This window comes from Haliotis rufescens, unplaced genomic scaffold (assembly GCF_023055435.1).
Source record: "Haliotis rufescens isolate VD_foot unplaced genomic scaffold, xgHalRufe1.0.p SCAF_14, whole genome shotgun sequence".
Lineage (NCBI taxonomy): Eukaryota > Metazoa > Mollusca > Gastropoda > Lepetellida > Haliotidae > Haliotis > Haliotis rufescens.
This window is the reverse complement of record NW_025963824.1, coordinates 19,178,394-19,200,799: the sequence shown is the minus strand read 5'-3', so window position 1 is coordinate 19,200,799 and position 22,406 is coordinate 19,178,394. Positions and strand designations below refer to the sequence as shown.

The window sequence follows — 22,406 nt, the reverse complement described above, 5'->3', positions numbered from 1 at the left end:
TTTGGTCACGTGATAAGGCTACACCTGCAGTGTGGTCACCGGAGCAGGAACGGAATAAGGCAAGCAGAGCCGAGTAGGCTTGGGGGTTATTGGCTACTGTTTACAAACAAAGCTGCAGAATGGTCGATGTACTGTCCCTTTAAGCTAAGACATAACAAAATCGTCGCCTCAGTGCTATTTTGTCTGTCTGTGATACTCTTGCTTTCCTTGTTGTACCTTGCTGGTATTCAGAATTAGTATTCAGTATTAAAATAATTATACTTTGACAAATCTAGATCAGTAACAGCATGACAATGCATTGAATTTTTGTATTTGACAAAATGTAATGCAAATAACCAGTGCATTGCCATAGCACTTCACTCTTGTTCCAAATCTACATACAGTTGTGGATAATAGCCATTTTGTTTTTGATTTTTTATTGTAATTAAAATTTTGAAGCTATCAAGTCCTTATGTCAACTATTGACATTTTATCTGGATATATTGCCTCATGCCACAGACAACTGCAATGCATGGATAGGAGACTCAAACCTTATACCCTGACCACTTACCATGACTTGCTCTGCTTCACGTACTAGGGTAGCAGTCTTGGCTTCAAGTTCCTCATTTAGTCGTCTGCAACAAAGTGTACGACTTTAAGTTTAGATCAACTGAAATTCCAGAAATCCTCCCAGACTGTTTCTGAGGCCAGAACATCCTGGATAATGCTTGACCTGTGATCATGGTAATACTGGCTTTTGATATACATGTATGTACATGTAGGGGAGACCGGGGTGCTTTGGGACACGGTGTGCATTGGGACACCCCCCAAAACTGCTGTTTATAGGTGTACAATCACATGATCATTGACACTAAAGGAAGTGACATCATACACCGTGGCACTTTTTGTAGCAGGGGTGGATTATAGCTTATACTTTCACTGCAGACATTACTGCACAACTTGTTAGTTCCTGATTTTCCAAAGGTGTCAAAATGATGAGCTATCACTTTAACCACTATGCTACCCCACACACCCATTGCACTAATGGTTAAAGTCTTAAACTACAAGGAAAAGTCACCAGTCTTTCCTGAATGTTCCTGATCTTATGTTAAATTCGAACCCTCTAACCATCAAATTTTGGCACAATATATACCAGTTTAATTAGTTTTTGAAATTTTAGTCACTGTCATTTGACTACTGACTACTTGATAGTGATAATTTTTTATGATAATCAAATGTAACCTGGGTTTTATGGAGGACTATCTAAATCTGCTGAGCATTTAACAAACAATATGACATGAAATTGTCACAATTAGCATTAGTGCCTACCGGTATTTTTTTTCACACATATCTAGAAGAGGAACTGGGGTATGTATTTGAGACAGGAATAGTCTCCCCTGTCAAAGTTTATGTTTATGGTATTGCCTTTTATTGGCACAATATTTAAAAAAGCAGCTGGGTTGAGGGCAGACAACTCTCCCTTACAACATGAAGGTCGTTGTGAGATACACTCTTGCTGATGCTCTAACAGAGAAATGTGACTGTGATAAAATTATGCTTCATATGCGGTATATCTTATGACCTTGAGCTTTCAATTTTTCATGAAATGTGCCAAAAGAATTTGAGGCCATTTGGAGTGAGTGAGTGAGTATGGTTTTACGCCGCTTTTAGCAATATTCCAGCAATATCACGGCGGGGGACACCAGAAATGGGCTTTACACATTGTGCCCATGTCGGGAATCGAAACCGGGTCTTCGGCGTGACGAGCGAACACTTTAACCACTAGGCTACCTGACCGCCCCGAGGCCATTTGGAAGAAGTCCATACAAGAATAATATCTAATGTCATTAATCTTTGTGCAGTCAGTCTCAGAGAGATCACTGGTGGCAGAGAGGGCAGCCCCAGTCAAAGTCCAACAAAACCTTCAAGCATTCCTGTTTCAGATATGTAGGTTGACTCTGATGACTTTATATATTATTAATACCAGCGGCAGGGAAGCCATGTTTCATTTCTCAGAACTCAGCGTACAAAATGTGACGTCAAAACATGATGACATCACTATGTGTGTACATATAATAGTGCGGGTTATCGTGTCACACTGACTTGTGACGTAAACACTGAAGAGTACAAGACACATGCCAAAGCCACTTTGGAATCCTAGAAAAGTCAGTGAGTGATATCATGTTTGCCATCAAGTACATGTTTGGTATCATAGATTCATAACAGAGGTGACTGTCAGGTGAATACCTAACACCATAAATATCGTTTGATTCACTGTTTATTAAACTTTGAGAAACTTACTTTTCTTAAATTATTGCTTTCATAAAGTTATTTTTTATAAATCTTCACCAATAATGCGAATACTGGTATCTAAAAACTGTAGAAAGTACACAGTCGTGTAGCGGATTTACACAAAGTGAGCACACTCCGAAATCACAAATGTACATATTAAAGTGAATTCTTTATTTTAACAATAACTTCAAATAAAAACAGTATCAACAACAGTGCGAAATTACTGCAATAATGCTAAATAAGCCCCGCCCATTCTATTATCAGCCAATCAGGAAACAGTAGTTTATTAGTGGGCATGGTATGGTTTTACGCCGCTTTTAGCAATATTCAAGGAATATCACGGCAGGGGACACCAGAAATAGGCTTCACACATTGTACCCATGTGGGGAATCGAACCCACGTCATCGACAAGACAAGCGAACACTTTAACCACTAGGCTACACCACCGCCCAAAATAGAGAGTAAGTGAGCAAATTGTGTTTTATGCCAATATTACCAATATTCCAGCAATATCACGACAGGGACACCAGAAATGAGCTTCACACATTGTACCCATTTATTGAAATATATTTACTATAGTTTGAAAAATATAAACTGCTTGCTTGGGAGACTTGATGCCGTTATGCACACCCAGGTGCACACATGTTTTATCACTCCTTGTATGACTGCTCACGCTGAACTAATATCATACTGCTTTCTTTTTCTTTGTCTTTGTAATAGAAATTTTGCAATTTTACCAAAAGTGTGCCTTGAAATAGCCCAACCTTTTGACAATATACTCTCTCAAAGATGGGCAAACACAAAGATACCATCATACATGCTTGGGGACTGCCAAAAGAGCGTGATCCACAGGTGCCAACAACACGTGACAAAACTAATTCTGGAGCTAATTCTCACCTTGTTTACTTGCAGCTATGTTTTGTGAAATGTATCCAGGTTGTCGGAATGTGCAGTGAACCTTACATGACAGTAAACTCCAGAATGCATGAATAAGAATATATCACTTGTAAATGCAATCAAGGCCCTGTACTCACTATTTTGGCAACAGTTTTATGCGCACATTGACCCTTGAGGTGAAATGAAGTTAATCAACTTTAATCGTTCTTATGAAAATCATACTTGTCCTATTGGAAAAAGATATTTGTTTTGAAATATGTTTAGAGTATTTTATCTACAGTCAGTTGATGTTATCAGGTGTGTGTCAACCAAAGATAAATGAATAACTTGTAAAGTTGTTTAGTCTGGTTTCTCACTGTAGAAACAAAATCTTATATTGCATCTGGATTTTCTGAAATACAACCGAGATATCTTCCACATCATCCAAGACATAAAACCACCATGACATAAAACACAAAGTATTCATTTTACCTGCATTCTATTGATAAGTATTATCTTTGATAAGGCATTAACTCAATTCATAATTGGGCAACGTAACTAAAATCACATTGATGTAATAAGGCTGTCGTGGGGGGATATCATGCTAAATTTATTTATTTAATGAAATACAAAGGCACAAAAAATTATGCTGAAATACAGTAATGCAAAATACTTAAATAGAGAATACTACACTCATTCTCGTTAAATACCATTTTTTTACGAAACGAGTGGACTTTTGGTATCTGACCGAGGGAAAGCAAAATCTGGTTGCGTATGAATATTGATATATGCCCAAATATGGGCATTGTTGACATTTCTATGCATACGCATTAACAACATGCACCTGCAGTTGTGTTTGCAAAGAAAACAGCACCGACGCTCAAGATCTTTTTGGGAGAAATTCTTCAACTTATGGTAATTCAAGCGCCATGTTGTTAGTACGAAGGACACCTAAAAATTGAAAAGTCACATAAGCGCTGCGCTTTGAATATCGGACCAACAGTCGGTCACTCGCACTGCCGGTGTCCCGTCTGTGCAATTAAAATGATTCGGTTTCCTTGATCTATCAGCTGAATTTATATCATGTTCGTACCATTTTGGAAGAGGGAAATCAGAGTGTCTGCCAAAGACATTCATGTTAACTGTACCACCCTATACTGAAGACGTGAAAATCAACAAACTCAAGTCTGCTTGCATGTCAGTGACAGCTTCGAACGATCGAAGGGCAAGGTCACCATCGGAATAAGAAAAGACAACCGTGGTCTACTCAAAGATTTTTACGCTAGAGATAGGGAATGTTATTGTTCACATTTGGGATGTTTGGGGCCACAAAATCAGAAGTCAGGCACACGGATTTTTCGAAAGATTTGTATCTGGTCGTGCAGTCGTGTACGTAAATTCATGAACAACACCTCCCGAAACAGCGCCACAAAATACGCTTCGAAGGGGACACTGATGGCACAACCGGATCATCCCAAGAAAATCTAGATATCTGTCCTGATAGTTAAACAGACTTCATTTCACCACGCTTACCTTTTTACGTGAAATCAAATTGTAAGTTGCGAAAGTGGTCGGGTGCGTCACGCTCATGGGGGACCCTTGTTCTATTGATCGGTAGTCGTAAAATTGATATAACTCAATTATATGTAATGTCTGTAGAAGCTCTATGCATAACTTATATAGAATGCAAACCGAATTTGATGCGTGTGACTATTTTGCTAGGTTTAATAAAGTGTTTGTAAATATCTCTCGTTCTCATTATTAATTTCTTCAGTTCTGTCTTGTAGTTGCAAAATGACTGACGTCTCGCGATTTTTTATGAATGAAAAAAGTAGTCCTGGTGTGACAGAGGTCACGGTTATCCAATCAAAACGAATAAAACAAGGTCAACCTTGTACGACACACGTGTGACGTACGGATTTAGTATCTTACCACCTGTATCTTCACCAAGTTGGTAATAAATCTTACATTTATCTGATGTCCTGATTACCTCCGAGCCCCAACATTCAACTGTTGCAGCAGAATGCCCTTACTTTACAGACTATATTTTCACTTCACAGAGCAAATTCAAATTTCACGACAGCCATGCAAGCTATTTTGTGTCACCATGTATGTTACTTCCACATAACCATATATGACTTTTACATGCCATATGATGTCAAATATTAGATAGTATTCTGTTAACTCATAGTTTACACAAAGTTATTTAATATCAGTGTGTGATGTTTGATAAGCAGCTTAAATGGTGCCTTTTAAGTAAAACAAAATTTTGTTGGATGATTAGCACAGTTTGCTTTCCTTGTATTTCAAATCAGTTTTTTTTAATGATATATGAGTTTAATATTCCGTATCCATAGAGGTTGTAGGTTGTAGGGTTGTAGGGTTGTAGGGTTGTAGGGTGTAGGACAACATTTCTTCCTCAACAAGGGTAAAAGAAGACAGGTGTCCTACTTGTATTGCTCTTCTTTAGTGCGGATGTCATCAGCAGACGTCTGCTTGGTCCTTGCTCCGGCCAACCTTGGTCTTCCCGGTGCCGGTGAATGCTCACCACCCTGTCACCACAAAAGGACACCACTTGTTACATTTCAACATTAATTGTTTTCACGGCCATTATCACATTCATTAGGAATGGTTAGAATACTCAAAATATTCTGAAACATTACCTTGACCTTCTTATGGCATGTGACCTTAGAATTCCATAGTTTCCTGTTAAATAATCTCTTCTAAGCACTCAAAAGAAAGTATGATACAACTACATTTCACAATTACCTCAAAAGTGACCTCGACCTTTGAAATAAAAGCATTTAACATGCATGTCATGTGGTAGGATTATAAACGAATACCTCAAAAGTACACAAATCATACTAAAACCTGAAAGTTGACCTTTGACCTTTAACTAAAACTTTAACCTTTCTTTGCCCAAACCCAGTTTAATGACAATGCTATTGTGAGAGGTTTTTTACATCTTGTGACCTTTATCTATGACCTTTTTTTGACATATGCCCAGGGCCATGTGGAAGAAGTCCATGGAAGCATAATATTTAATGTCAATAATCTTAGTGCCGTAGGCCTCTAAGTGAAATCTCTGGAGGCAGTGATCAAAGCCCAAGAAAACCTTAAAGTTGTCACCATTCCAGAGTAGTAATTCATATCAAATTGTCCCTGAAGATTTTCACCAAATGCACTACAGCCATGTCTATCCCTGCACAGAGCTGCCAAAAATAGTGCCTCTGGCACTGTAGCTCACCTGGTCATGTAGTCAATACTAAATCTATAGATTTGAACAAAATATCTAGTCATTAAAACATAAATTTGGTCTCCGCGAACTGATGATGTATTTCCATTTGAAACTTGCAGTGCACCTCCTCCAAACAAGCTAAAGCTATTTTTAGGTGCCAGATCAGTACACCTATCACTAGTTCATGACGGTTAGGAAATATCTTGACACAGGAATGCATTACGTGCTACATACAATGTCACGTATTTGTGTAATCAGAAGGACGAACCATTTGTGGAGCACTGCTAAAAGCAGTTAGAGAAAAAAGATGACAGAAGCTTACTGAAAATAGATGAGTTATACACAGTGCATGTGTAATGAGGTTAATTACCATGCCTCATGTTACAAGCATTATAGCCTGTGAAGATCAGGGGTGGAATAGGTCTTCAGCAACCCATGTTTCTCCAAAAAGGCAACAATGCTTGTCTTAAGAGGCGACTAACGGGATCGGGTGGTCTGGCTCACTGACTTGGTTGATGCATGTCATCGAATCCCAATCGCGTAGATCGATGCTCATGATGTTAATCACTGGATTGTCTGGTACAGATTTGTTTATTTACAGACTGACGTCATATAGCTGGAATATTGCTGCATGTGGCGTTAAACAACAAACAAACAAATACAAGCAGTATACCAATTGTGTGTATATGGTTGGGAAGCACTTGATGACCTTGCCAATTCATATGATATTCATTTTATAAAGAAGTGATTGAAGACAGAATTATTTCAAAAGGGCAGGTCATTAATATAAGTACTCCCACTAAACTTTACATCATCACAGTTAAGAATATTGCGGGTGTTGACATCAGCAACAATTTTAAGTTCCTGTTAAAATATCTCCAGATTAATGGGTACAGATGTTGTTCTGCCTACAACAACAACTGATGAACTTGTACAAAAAGGAATGATACAAAAATACCATCATCAATATTTCTCCCAGTTATCATGGATCTGAAGTCCACATGAGAGGAATGGTGTGAGGTTTTGACACGTTTTCATGGCAAAAGGAATGACAGATGAAGACAAGCAGAAAAGCATATTGTTTGCATCATGTTGAACTGAGACTTACCAGAGCGTTGGTTCAGCCCAAAACTTTGGGAGAAAACATTGTACCAGCTTGTAGTTTGATTGAAAGAAGATTTCATGGCGAAACTATCGGAAATAGGTCTGAGATTCAAATTCCATTCACAGAATTGGAAGCTGGTGAAAATATAGCTGTAGTGAGCAAGGGAACCCTCGTGGACTAGGTCACAGCAATCCTAGGGGTGGAAGACTTGTTTGAGTCCTCACTATTTCATGGTAGCACTCAGCCTTCAGCTATGAGGTGACCCTAACTACCCAAACCCTACTTCATTACAGTGGATGTTGAGGGCACCCCAGTGACTTTTGACTTCAATAAGGGAAGCCCAGTGATCATTGGAATGAGCAGACAGACCAGGAATTGGTATTCAGTCATCCAGTGGTAGAAACTAACAGTTTTAGTCCACTAGTCCTTATAATGCTAACAAATAGCAAAACTCTTATAAATGGCAAATTTCCACGAGTCCTTATGATACCTTCACCATTGGGCAGTTTGGCAAAGACTGGTGCCAATTTCTAACGCTCATCATCGATGTTGAACACATCACAAGTATGTGAAGTTATAGCTGGGACAATCAGTAAAGAGTAAAATCTCTCCTGGCAAGATACTTCCACTGTAGTATAACCGGTCAAATCAACTTCCTGTTCTGTATGACACATACCTTCTTGGTCATGCATGGATACAGTCTTTGAACTTTGACCTGCGGGATGTTTCGGTGAACCTTATAAAACCTACAGATTGACACTCAACTGACATTAAAGATCCTCGAACACTTAAGGGATTCTAAGCTTATATCTATGTGGATCAAGAAGCAACTTCAAGGTTTTTCATGCAGACACATTAAGTAGATAGCCAGCGCCTGACTCAGAGAATCCAGAGTTGAGTCTTAATGCTTCAGGAATAGAACACATTACCCCTAAGTCTGCAGACATAAGTATCCAGACTGGGAAGGACTGAACATTATCTATTGTTTGAGAATATGTGAGCCGAGGTTGGCCGCAGTGTGACAAGTTGGATGACCTCTTTGAGCCGTACTACAGTGTCTGTTCTGAATAGATGCTTATTCAGAGGTTTGAGGGTCATAGTCTACCCGAAACTCAGGTCTGTCATATTGTTGGGGTTGTCCAAATGTCCCTCCTCTACACGCAAGGGAGTGTCCCTCTCATCCTTAGCCAAGATTACTCATGGTTTACACTGGTCCATTCATGGCTAACACATTTCTTAGAGTGATTGACGCCTACTCCAAGTGGATTGAATGTGTACCTATGTCATTATCAACCGCACAGGGTACCATGAACCAGCTCCGCCGGATGTAGATGACGGCATACCAGAAACTATTGTAACTTATAATGCTACAGCTCTTGTTGGGGAAGAATTTGTTACATTCATGTCCAGGAATGGAGTTAAACATGTGACAACATACCCTCATCACCTGGCTGGTAATGGCTTAGCAGAAAGGACAGTTCCAATAATAAATTAAAGCTGCAAGCAGCAATGGCGGGCTCCAAGTTACACTGTGCACAAACGTCCATGTTCGAATCTTTAAAGGGTTCCCTTGTACCAAATCCGTCACATGTAGGCACAAATTGCAGGGTATTGCCGCTACGAAATTGGCGTGTGCTAAGTCTGTTTTAAACCCATTTCCGACATCAAACATGTTCGAATCCTCAAAGGGTGTGTTTGTACCGACGCCGTCAAAAGTAAGGAAACACTTGCGAGACATCCCCGCTACGACATCGACGTGTCCCAGAACGTCCCGGGATGTTCTACACCCATTTCAGACGCCGTCCATGTTCGAATCCTCAAAGGGTTTGTTTGTACCAACTCTGTCAAAAGATAGTCACCGTTTGCAGGACATTGGCGTGTTCCAGGGGTGTCCCAAATTTTAATCAAATATTACCACCAAGTGTTGTTACTTTTTCCATACACCCAAGAACAGAAAATAAGATGCATATGATACACTAACTTCATGTAAACTTGCAATAGTTTCTGTGAAAACCTTCAATCCAATATGGCTGCCAAACCATTTGACCAATGACCAAAGTCAAAGAACAAAATATGTCAAGCAGCTCAAACAGCAGATACATGCAAGTTTTCAAAATAATCGGATAAGCGGTTGCGGAGCAATAGGGCGAAATACTTCTTTAAAAACGTCTTGATTTTTAGTTATCTGCCCTTGGCTTTTGGGGCTACGGCCTTGGCGGGCACTAGTACCCAACGGTCTTCATACACATACAAAATTTGAACAAAATCGAGCCAGTGGTTATTTTGCTAGCTCTGGTACAAAAATCGGTGGAATAATAATAATATTAAATCAAACGCTAACACTGGGTCTCTTCAGCCTTTCGGCTTGGGGACTCTTTAACAGGCTGTAACTTCTTTGTCAGTTGGGCTCCAGTCAAACGGATTAGCGTTCTGCGTTCGTCCGGACCCCGGGTTCCTGTCGCATTGCTGAGATAAAGTGCTAAACTTGTTTCCGACATCGTTCATATTCGAATCCTCAAAGAGTTTACCTGTACCAACGCCGTCAAATGTAAGGAACCTCTTGTGAGACATCACCACTACTAAATTGACATGTGCTTGGGTGTCCCAGGATGTTTTAACCAATTTCCAACTTCGACCATGTTCGAATCCTCAAATGGTTTGCTTGTACCAACGCCATCATATTTAAGGAACCGCTTGCGAGACATCACCAGACGTGTCCTTGTGTGTTCTTAACCCATGTTTGACTTCGACCATGTTCGAATCCGCATATGGTTTGCTTGTACCAACGCCATCAAATGTAATGAACCGCTTGTGAGACATCACCACACGTGTCCCAGTGTGTTCTTAACCCACGTTTGACTTCGACCATGTTCGAATCTTCAAATGGTTTGGTTGTACCAACGCCGTTAAATGTAATAAACCGCTTGTGAGACATCATGACATGTGTCCCAGTGTATTCTTAACCCATGTTTGACTACAACCATGTTCGAATCCCGAAATGGTTTGCTTGTACCAACGCCGTTAAATGTAATAAACCGCTTGTGAGACATCATGACATGTGTCCCAGTGTATTCTTAACCAATGTTTGACTTCGACCATGTTCGAATCCGCACATGGTTTGCTTGTACCAACTCCATCAAAAGATAGTCCACGTTTGCAGGACATTGCCGCTACCAAATTGGCGTGTGCCACAGTTTCCCAGAGTGGACTAAATGCCGACCTCCATATTCTAATCCGCAAATGGTTTGCAAATGGTTTGCTTTTAACAACGCTGTCAAAAATAAGGTACCGTAGCAATTGGCAATTGAGAAATGAAGAACCAAGTCAGCGAGTCTGACCACCCGATCCGATTAGTCGCCTCCTGTGACAAGCATAGTTGCCTCTTGAGACAAGCATCGGTTGAAAAAGGCCAATTCTAACTCTGGTCGTCAAGGGTAGTACACATAATATTGAACAAGGCTGTGGAGAACGCTTGCAAAGCCAGTGAATGGGGGTGTTTGGTAGATTTATGAGGCGCTTCCATCAGTATTTGTACTCAAGTCTGATTTTTAACTTAAATCAAATAATACTACACCAAGCAGTGGTGCTTTCAGTATGCAACCCAGAACAAAATGAGCTACATATAGTCTCAAAGCTTCATGCAAACTTTCAATAGTTTCTGTTAAGAACCTTACAAGTTATGATCTTAAAAGTAACATTTCGGTGAAAAAAATGATCAAAATCAAAATCCAATATGACCGCAACTAAAAAAGATATCCAAAAACGGCTATGCTTATTTGTTGTGTTCTGTATGGAGACAATTCTCAGAAAGTTTGAAAGCATTTCATGAAGTGGATTCAGAGGAGATAGTATTTGAAGACAGGTACCCCCAAAACCCTGTGAAAACCTTGAATCCAATATGGCTGCCAAACCACGTGATCAATGACCAAAGTCAAAGAACAAAAAATATCAAAGAACTAAAGCAGCAGATACATGCAAGGTTTCAAAGTAATCGGATAAGCGGTTGCGGAGCAATAGGGCGAAATACATCTTCAAAAAATACTTGTTTTTCAGTTATCTGCCCTTGGCCTTTCGGCCTACGCCCTAGGGTTTTTGGCGGGCACTAGTACCCAACGGTCTACAAACACCCACAAAATTTGAACAAAATCGAGCCGGTGGTTATTTTGCTAGGGCAGGTACAAAAATCGGCGGAATAATAAATAATAATAATAATAATAAATAATAATAATAATAAATCGAACGATTACAATAGGGCTCTACAGCCTTTCGGCTTGGAGCCCTAATAAATAATAATAAATCGAACGATTACAATAGGGCTCTACAGCCTTTCGGCTTGGAGCCCTAATAAATCGAAAGATATCAACAGGACAACAGGATTACAATAATAAACTGGACAATCCCAATCTACACAGGAAATTTGGTCGAAATCGGACCAGTAGTTTCCGAGTTACAAGTGTTCAGAGGTCTGCCATTCAGAGGTCTGCTGTACGGCAGCTTGTGGCAGGGTGACAGGCAGGGTGGGTGGCAGGGTGACAGGCCGACAGGCCGGGTGGCACTTTGTGACAGGGGGTCAAATAGTCCGGGAGAAGAATGAGCGTAGCTCCTTTGTCCATTGAGCTACAGACAAACGGATCAGCGTTCCGAGCTCGCCAGCACCCCGGCTTTCTGTCGCACTGCTCGGATAAAGTGCCGAACCCGAACCTGTTTCCGACTTCGTCCGTGTTCGAATCCCCAGATGGTTTGGTTGTACCGACGCCGTCAAAAGCAAGGAAACGCTTGCGAGACATCGCCGCTACGAAACGGACGTGTCCCGGAATGTCCCGCGATGTTCTACGCCCATTTCAGACGTCGCGCATGTTCGAATCCGCATAAGGTTTGCCTGTACCAACGCCGTCAAACGCAAGGAACCGTTTGCGAGACATTACCGCATGTGTCCCAGTGAGTTCTTAACCCATTTCCGACCTCGAATCCTCATGTTCGAATCCTGAAAGGGTTTGCTTGTCCCTACTCATGCAAAAGATGGTCACCGTTTGCAGGACATCACCGCTACAAAATTGGCGTGTGCCAGAGTCAACCAGAATGTTCTAAACCCATTTACCACCCAGACAATGTTCGAATCTCGATAATCGCCTCTAAAGACAAGCATGGGTTGCTGAAGACCAATTCTAACCCTCATCTTCAAGGGCAGCATACATACTGCAAAAGACACTTGACGGTCAAAGGGAAGTAACCCTAGGTTTTCTGAGCGATGTATTCGGTATTTTGTCCATATTACCACCAAGCGGTGTTACTTTTAGCATGCAGCCAAGAACAAAAGATGAGCTACATGTGTCCGACTAACTTCATGTAAACTTTCAATAGTTTCTGTGGAGAACCTTACAAGATGTGATCTTTATATAAAGGAAAAATTCGGTGAAAGAAATCATCAAAATCAAAATCAAACAGAGCCGTCACTGAGACAGATATCCAAAAACGGCTAACAGAGTTTGGTGTGTTATGTGTGGAGACAATTCTCAGAAAGTTTGAAAGCATTTCATGCAGTGGATTCAGAGGAGATAGTATTTGAAAACAGGTACCCAAAAAACCCTGTGAAAACCTTGAATCCAATATGGCAGCAACTAAAAAAGATATCCAAAATCGGCTAACAGAGTTTGATGTGATATGTATGGAGACAGTACTCGGAAAGTTTGGATGCATTTCATGCATTGGATTCAGAGGAGATAGGATTTGAAGACAGGTACCCCCAAAACCCCGTAAAAACGTTGAATCCAATATGGCTGCCAAACCACGTGACCAGTGGCCAAGATCAAAGAACAGAAAATGTTAAGCACCCTAAACAGCAGACATGTGTAAAGTTTGAAAGTAATCGGACAAGCGGTTGCGGAGCAATAAGGCGAAATATATCTTCAAAAAATACTTGTTTTTCAGTTATCTGCCCTTGGCCATTGGGCCTACGGCCTTGGAATTTTTGTGGTATTTGGTACCTAACACCCTGCACACACACACAAAATTTGAACAAAATCGAGCCAGTGGTTAAACTGCTATCTCTGGAACAAAAAACGGCGGAATAATAAATAATAATAATAATAATAATAATAATAATAATAATAAATAATAATAAATCGAACGATTACAATAGGGCTCTACAGCCTTTCGGCTTGGAGCCCTAAAGATGGATTAAAGTAGACAACAGGTAACACGCTGGCTACTTAACTACACAGGTTACTGTTTTCTTATCAATTTACACCAGTGTTACGCCTTCAACTTTGTTTCACAGACACACATTGCTTTCGCGATTGGTCTTGATTTTCAAACCTGACGTCTTAGGGGAAAAAAAGCCACAGAAAACTTGTGGATTAGTCAGCTTCTACCGAAATGTAGGACATGTCAAGTGAATGAATTGTTGTGGGTTAAAACTTTGCTTCAGGCAAGAAATGGATTAGTGGACAAGTCGACAGTGTAACCGTTCAATCATCAAACATCAAGTTCGGTAAATTGGTTAGAAGGCATGTGGATCATGTCCGAAGCAGGATGTCTATATCTGCACTGCAAAGTGACAAGACTGAACGTTCAGATACTCCGCTAGAATCGCAGTCTTCACCAAGGGAGGAGTATAAATCAGCATTACCTAACACATGACAAGCAGATTCCCATGATTAGAGTATCTCAGGGGATATCTCAAGTGTAGCCTGTAGCGCCCATGCTTTGTCCTTCAACCAGAGTGAAGCAGCAACCATCATGTCTCAGAGACCTTGTGTCAAAGTGATATTTGAGTTAACTGTGACTATATGTCAACATGACACTAATATATATATATATATATATATACTAAAGAGAGAAGCTGACCTCCTTCCCCTACAGTGTAGTATGTGACTTGTTCAGATAAATTCAGATTTAGTGGAACAAATTGCAGCTTAAGAGTTTGGAATTATTTCCCTTTTGGGCACCGAGTTACCTCCCTTCCAGGCATCACTTGTTCTTGAGTGAGCACTACCTCAGTAGTATTGTCTATATATATTGTTAAGCAAAATCATTGTCATTAAGTAATTTGCCGAAGTGATTGGGGAACGAGAAGCATGATGGAGCAACAAGAAGCATGATGGAGCAACAAGAAGCATGATGGAGCAACAAGAAGCATGATGGAGCAACAAGAAGCATGATGGAGCAACGAGAAGCATGATGGAGCATCAAGAAGCATGATGGAGCAACGAGAAGCATGATGGAGCAACAAGAAGCATGATGGAGCAACAAGAAGCATGATGGAGCAACGAGAAGCATGATGGAGCAACGAGAAGCATGATGGAGCATCAAGAAGCATGATGGAGCAACAAGAAGCATGATGGAGCAACGAGAAGCATGATGGAGCATCGAGAAGCATGATGGAGCAACAAGAAGCATGATGGAGCAACAAGAAGCATGATAGAGCAACGAGAAGCATGATGGAGCAACAAGAAGCATGATGGAGCAACGAGAAGCATGATGGAGCAACAAGAAGCATGATGGAGCAACAAGAAGCATGATGGAGCAACAAGAAGCATGATAGAGCAACGAGAAGCATGATGGAGCAATAAGAAGCATGATGGAGCAACAAGAAGCATGATGGAGCAACGAGAAGCATGATGGAGCAATAAAAAGCATGATGGAGCAACAAGAAGCATGATGGAGCATCAAGAAGCATGATGGAGCAATAAGAAGCATGATGGAGCATCAAGAAGCATGATGGACCAACGAGAAGCATGATGGAGCAACGAGAAGCATGATGGAGCAATAAGAAGCATGATGGAGCAACAAGAAGCATGATGGAGCAATAAGAAGCATGATGGAGCATCAAGAAGCATGATGGAGCAATAAGAAGCATGATGGAGCATCAAGAAGCATGATGGAGCAATAAGAAGCATGATGGAGCAACGAGAAGCATGATGGAGCAAGGAGAAGCATGATGGAGCAAGGAGAAGGATGTGTGAAGCCATTGAAAGTCTGAAGTCCCACAAACAAGAATGGCAAGGCGGCACATGCGACATCGCTCTTGACAAGCATCGCCCGTTTTGAGACAACTTGATTGCAATGCCAGCTATTGATAGTAGTGTTGGCTATATTTGGATGAATCGCCTGAATGGTTCACAAAATTAAGATGTTCAGCTAACTTAAGAATATTGGATGAATTGATTGAAGAGGGAGTCTCTATTCAGACGGTACACCTATCAATACATTAGAGACATTTTTGTGAGAATGTAGCAGGAATGTATGGACAAGTAGTACAGAGATGGCCAATGTAGGGATGGTTTAAGAAGGGGTACACCATTCGTAAAAGACCAAACCACTGTGAAATATTCTCACAAGGGCAATCTAGAGCTCTACAAAAGACAGCGTCAGGGGTGTTACAATTTCCATTTGGATGCCAAGAGCTTGCGGAAGGTGTAACAGTGTGAAGTCATGCCACCGTACTGTACAGATTGTAAGTTACAGAGTTCTGCCCAGGACCTGGTTACAGGTAAGGCTTGGTCTGAAATTATGTTGCAACTGGAGGTTCTTGAAAGGTAGGATCTTACAGAGTGTAATGCAATCATTCTGTAGAAAGAAAGAACAAACATGCAGGCGTACCGATATGGGCGTCCAGAATGACGAGTTGCTGAGTGAAGACAAGAGGACCCAGCTGGTGGACTCCCTCGACATCCCGAACAGACAGATCTCGGAGGTACAAGATGGGAAAAGTTGGAAAGAGTTGGTTCATCAAAAGCTGTTTGTGTGTTGTGCTATTGCGGACATCCATGCCTGAATTTCATGTGGATAGGAAGCTCTAGACGGATCCAATCCAGAGCGTCTGGTAACGGTGATGCATACTTCTGAAGCTGGTGGTTGTAACATGTGGCAAACAAGTGGCCAAAGGTCTGGCACATCGTCTGGAAAACATCTGGGTGCAACTGCCACTCCATGGGGGCTGACTGACTGAGGCGAGATTGGGCACAGGAGAGAATGTTGGAAATGCCCAGAATGTGATGAGCTAGCTCTCACGTCTATGAGACGATAGATTGTGAACATGAGAAGTTCTTACACAAGACATAACATTAGAGATGAATGTGGACATCTTTCCATTTTTGTACTTTTTAAGGTTATTGCATTTGTGTCTGAAAGTTTTCTAGCGCTCAAATACTGCCTCCATTTTGAAAGTACACCATGGGTTACCTCCCTTGCCTTGTGATGTGAATGCACCTTGTAATTTGAAGGCAATCACAGAAATCTCAAGGAAAAGGGGCCCATAAAAGAATTACCTTCCTTTGAGGAAGACTGACATACCGTTCCCGCATTTCAAATAAACCTCAAAACAACCAGTAATCTGAGTGCAAGAATTGAAATTTGCATGCGCCTTGAGATCTGTTGTTGTATCCCTACATGGCTGTTCCACGAGTAGGCCTAGGCCTATTCCGCCAGCAAAAGTTTGTTGGCCAACTGGACGAACGACAAAACAGGGACACAAAGGAGGTTGTGACAAGTATATCTAGACTCTAGGCCAACTTCGAAACTGTCAAAGATATGTGAATCTGAAGATCTGACCACAAGCCAGCTTATCAGGGAGGTTGCAGGAATAAAAGGACCTGCGATTCAGCTACTAGGCTTAGCCCTATGTGGGAAAAGTGTTCAGCTTTGTGTTTATATTGTGCTTAGTGCTTGTACGTGACTGCACATAGAGTGAGATTGGGTGACAAGAAAGAATCTGACGAGAATTTGAAGTATCCCGTACGAGATAGCCTCGCCATTTTCGTTGCGTACGAAACATACAACATACATGCAATACTATAAATATAATGATATGCTGAAATATATAGTATTTTCTTTTCTTCAGTACAATATAGTCTTTGGGTAAAAAATCACTTGGGTACACATTTGTTTTGGCACCACCTAGATCCAGATCTATATCCTAATTACTGATTTGCCTCAGGGCGCTGTTAGAGATTGAGAACCACACACATACACACAATAATTCCGAATTCTACACCACACGTGAAAATTAAATAATCAAATACTTTACCAAATTCACTCTTGAGTTTCCACTCTCTGACATCGTTGCGGTTGCGAATGTAAACATGTATCGTACCAACTCGGGTGCAAGTGAAAACGGACCTGCGCTAAACGGACGAGGCAATTTGGTCAAAACGCCCTAAGTTTTCTGGTGAAAAATAAATCATTTGTTAAAACGATCCAGCGAAATTGTTAATTGTTTGGTTTCTTGTGTATTACATGTACTACATCCAAGTGCTAACAGTCAAAACCAATCATGAAACTCGTATTTTATATAAGAAAGAAAATATATGATTAGATCTAGGCATTGTTCTGTATATTAGATTACATTGTTCTAGTTGTGATGATTGGTTCACTAGGCATGTACTGTTGACCACAACTGTGTTAAGCTATGCAATCTTATGTTTTAACCAGCATCTAATAAACCATAGCGTAAACATATCCTTTCATTAATTATACTGGGATGAAATCTGCTGACAACTAATAAGAAAACAGGTGAGGCACGCATGCCAAGTACTGCCAACGTTATTGGTAGGGAGTGGGGAATAACAAAAATGGATTGAAGCATATTAAAACGAAACATGCGTGGGCAAATAGTTATTATATACTTAAGTGTGAAAGACTGTGCTTTCCGAAGTTGAGAAAAGTGATATTTTAATTGCAGCGAAGATAACACTTTCACGGAACTATTGTCATACGATAGTGGCCTCCCCTCAAAGTGTCTGGCCCGTTCACAAACTGTTGACGTCCTTTTTACGTTGACGCAATTTTCTGATTTTGTGTTTTAAAAACTGGAAATCTAAAACAAAGTGCTGGTATTCTACTAAGTTTGCTACTATTCTACATTAATCGTAATCGGGAAGGACCTGAAAGTTTAAAGAGAGCGCCCTATGTTGAAATCTAGATGAACATTACGAAGATAGACATATCACATTTTTGTCAAAGTATACATTCATTGAGACATGGCTGATTTTTAGTGTTTTTACGTCAAAAGTAAATCCCTAGAAGTGTTACTTATTTTTTCATATGCAGACTGTTTCATACTGAATACTTTTTACATCAAAACGACATGCCACTTACAATGAACACATTATGCCAATCAGAAATCAGTGTTATTTATATAGTGTGTAACTAATATTACTATTTATGTTATTGAACCGTTCGAAATTAATACTTGTATATGTGACGAAAATAGGGGATCTTATATAAAACAATAATTATGCTTCAGACCGTTGACAAAAAAAATCCTGCCACAAAAATCACATTGTTGTGAGGTGTTTCTCTTCAAAACAAGTCAGGCTCATATAGGTCTAGTCGTGAATCACAAAATATCTGGGTGTGTAGCTGTACATGCAGCTGAACCCCCGTGATATGATGTACAACGTTGTCATAATCGAGATGAACTGCGTTCTAGTTCAGTCAAAGAGAATAATATTATACTACGACATGGATCAGCTGTATGACATGACGTCATCAACACCACAATAGTTGAGCTCAGATTACACGCGCATTTGACAATGTCAATGAAAGTGTTATTCAATACTTTTCAACTTTAAAACTTCATTTATCTAACATACCTAATTGTTTCAATAAGTTTCAAGAGTACGTAGACATTCTATTTCCTGTCTGTTATCCCCTCTAAAAGATGGCGGAAAAACGAAGATGAAGACACACAGCAGCCCAGCCTACCCGATCGCAGTAACGAGACAGCAGCCCAGCCTACCCGACCGTCAGCAATATGACAGTAGCCCAGCCTACCCGATCGCTGTAACAAGACAGCAGCCCAGCCTACCCGATCGTCAGCAATATGACAGTAGCCCAGCCTACCCGATAGCAGTTACAAGACAGCAGCCCAGCCTACCCGATCGTCAGCAATATGACAGTAGCCCAGCCTACCCGATAGCAGTAACAAGACAGCAGCCCAGCCTACCCGATCGTCAGCAATATGACAGTAGCCCAGCCTACCCGATAGCAGTAACAAGACAGCAGCCCAGCCTACCCGATCGTCAGCAATATGACAGTAGCCCAGCCTACCCGATCGCAGTAACAAGTCAGCAGCCCAGCCTACCCGATAGCAGTAACAAGACAGCAGCCCAATCGTCAGCAATATGACAGTAGCCAGGCCTACCCGATCGCAGTAACAAGACAGCAGCCCAGCCTACCCGATCGTCAGCAACATGACACCAGCCCTGCCTACCCGATCGCAGTAACAAGACAGCAGCCCAGCCTACCCGATAGCAGTAACAACGCTCTAAACCCAAGTGTTCTACTTCTGAACACTAGACAGAACACATGGATGTAACTCTTTTAGAACGCGTCCATGTGTTCTGAAAATATTCTGAACGTTGATGTTCTCGACCTAGAACAGGAGTGTTCTACAAACATATTTAGAACGCTTCAACGTGTTCTGACGATGTAACACTTTTAGAACGCCTGTAAAGTGTTCTGGACCGAGATTCAGAACTCTACACGTTCTCGGACACGTACTTCCACAGTACTGAAATGACAACTCATCGTGTGTTGTCGAATACAATTTACCCGATGATTTTTCAAGGCGTAAGAATATGAACCATACACCCATACATATTCTCTGGCATAAAATCACACGGACGAAATTCTGAACTACAACCATGAATTCTTTATTACATTTATTTGTCATGATCATGGATATTCAAGTCACTTAAAATATGAGAGTCAGAGTTCTTCATGGAACATTACAAACTGTCATGTAGCAAATTGAAGCATACTTCCATACCTAAGATAGCTTAAGTTTCAAGTCTTTCACGAAGCGCAAGTACTTCGCAGATGTTTCTTGTGGGTAAATATCCCCAAGGACGATGTTCGTAACAGCGACATGACCATCGCATGCTTCAGGAAACTTCATGTCAAATACGACTCCGCAACATCATACAACACCAAACATTTATTTTGTCATAGTCATATATTTATCAAACTCGTACATATTACATAAGGCATTATTTTAACAAATGTTCGTTAGTAAACGCAAGATTACCGTGACATTTGTTTCATTAGTTATAGGTTGCAAAATGTTTTGCTCAAAATGTTATTTGACTAACAAAGTTATCACTTACTTGGATAAAGACTAGAGGAAAATATACACAAGTACCTTCTTATTTGATCTGCAAAACCTTGTTTCTTTTCCTCCTTTGCGTAGACGTGTGCTGTGTGCAATAATTTCCAAGGATGGTAATGATTATCTGCAATGCACCCTGTAATAGAAACAACAAGACTCTTTGAAAATATTTCACATAAAATAGCCCAAATCATGTCCTGTCAAGGTTTAGTTCTTTTTGTTCATTACATACTTACCCTACTCTCTGCTGATTTCGATGCATTGTCGATGCATGCTGATCATGCCCTCGGATCCCAAATTTAGATGTTCAGAGAGTTGTTGCATGTAGCCCGCTTCGCACTTTCAGGCGATTCATATAGAACCTGAAATATATATTCATTTTATTTGAACATCATTCAAATAAACGGAAACTTTCAAAATGTCACAAGTGCAGTTTGGATTGGGATTTCATCTCACAATTTGCGAATAATGCTTGTGGAACAATGGCAGAAATGACGGTCAAAATGGCGGGGAATATGTCGTCTGCTGTGAGTTTCATAAGGGGCCGGTTTTACTTCGCATGCAATCAGCATATGAATATATCGCCGAAATATTACACAATTTTAGGTAAGGATTAAATATGAAACAAAATTATTCCTAGATGGATACTTACCACAGATACCCCTCAGATGATAGGAAATTGTAGCGCCAAATAAATGCTACGTCACGTCAGTTTCATATAACGGATGTGGTTCACAGGACATGGGCAGCTTCGAATGCTAGTTAGAAAAATAGAACCCCTATGTTCTATGAATGGAACACGTGTTCTCGCCTGTAACATTAGTGTGCTGCTTATCACTATAGAACATAGCAGAACACATGCGTTCTAGGAGAGAACGCATGTGTTCAGCAAATAGACCGTATATGTTCCATAGCCCCCATAAAATATCCAGGTAAAATTAGCCATCAGAATGCCAGTGTTCTGATACACGTAAATGTCCCATAATGCAAGTAAGTTATTTCCAGGTATTAGCAATGAGTTGTATTTCAGTAATGTTTTTTGTTGTATTTAGTCAGGCTACATATGAGTTGGTATTAACACAAAGTATGCCATGTTTATAAACTATTTATCATTCATCAAACTCAAAATATGACAAATTTTCTGTTTGACTTACCAATCTACCAGCCTCTCTTCTTCTCAAAAATAAATATTCCGAAAACACAAATATATTGTCGAATTTAAATTTGTCTAACAATATTCAGTACTTCTCCCAGGTGAGAACACACGCGTTCTACAACAGATCACAGGCGTTCAGCAATAGAACATGTGCTCCCCGAATAAGAACATTCGTATTCTGTGGCAGAACGTATGGACGCGTCCAGAGTTCTATATTAGAATACATAGATTTAGAGTGAAGACAGCAGCCCAGCCTACCCGATCGTCAGCAATATGACAATAGCCCAGCCTACCCGATCGCAGTAACAAGACAGCAGCCGAGCCTACCCAATAGTCAGCAACAAGACAGCAGCCCAGCCTACCCGATCGTCAGCAACACGACAGCAGCCCTGCCTACCCGATCGTCAGCAATATGACAGTAGCCCAGCCCACCCGATCGCAGTAACAAGACAGCTGCCGAGCCTACCCGATCATCAGCAACACGACAGCAGCCCAGCCTACCCGATCGTCAGCAATATGGCAGTAGCCGAGCCTACCCGATCGTCAGCAATATGACAGTAGCCGAGCCTACCCGATCGTCAGCAATATGACAGTAGCCGAGCCTACCCGATCGCAGTAACAAGACAGCAGCCCAGCCTACCCGATCATC

At 40.8% G+C, this 22,406-nt stretch overlaps 1 protein-coding gene across 1 annotated transcript in view; it reads right to left on the bottom strand.

Moving 5' to 3' along the window:
• LOC124123079 (testis-expressed protein 9-like) overlaps positions 1-17,618 on the bottom strand; it is an 88,767-nt gene extending 71,149 nt beyond the window's left edge. Inside the window, exons 1-3 of the mRNA XM_046486341.1 lie at positions 17,518-17,618; positions 5,599-5,699; positions 551-614 (exon numbers count right to left, since the gene is read on the bottom strand). Coding sequence (XP_046342297.1) covers positions 551-614; positions 5,599-5,699; positions 17,518-17,574 — 222 coding nt within the window. The 5' untranslated portion in view covers positions 17,575-17,618. The remainder of the gene's footprint in view (positions 1-550; positions 615-5,598; positions 5,700-17,517) is intronic.
• Positions 17,619-22,406: the final 4,788 nt, after the last annotated feature.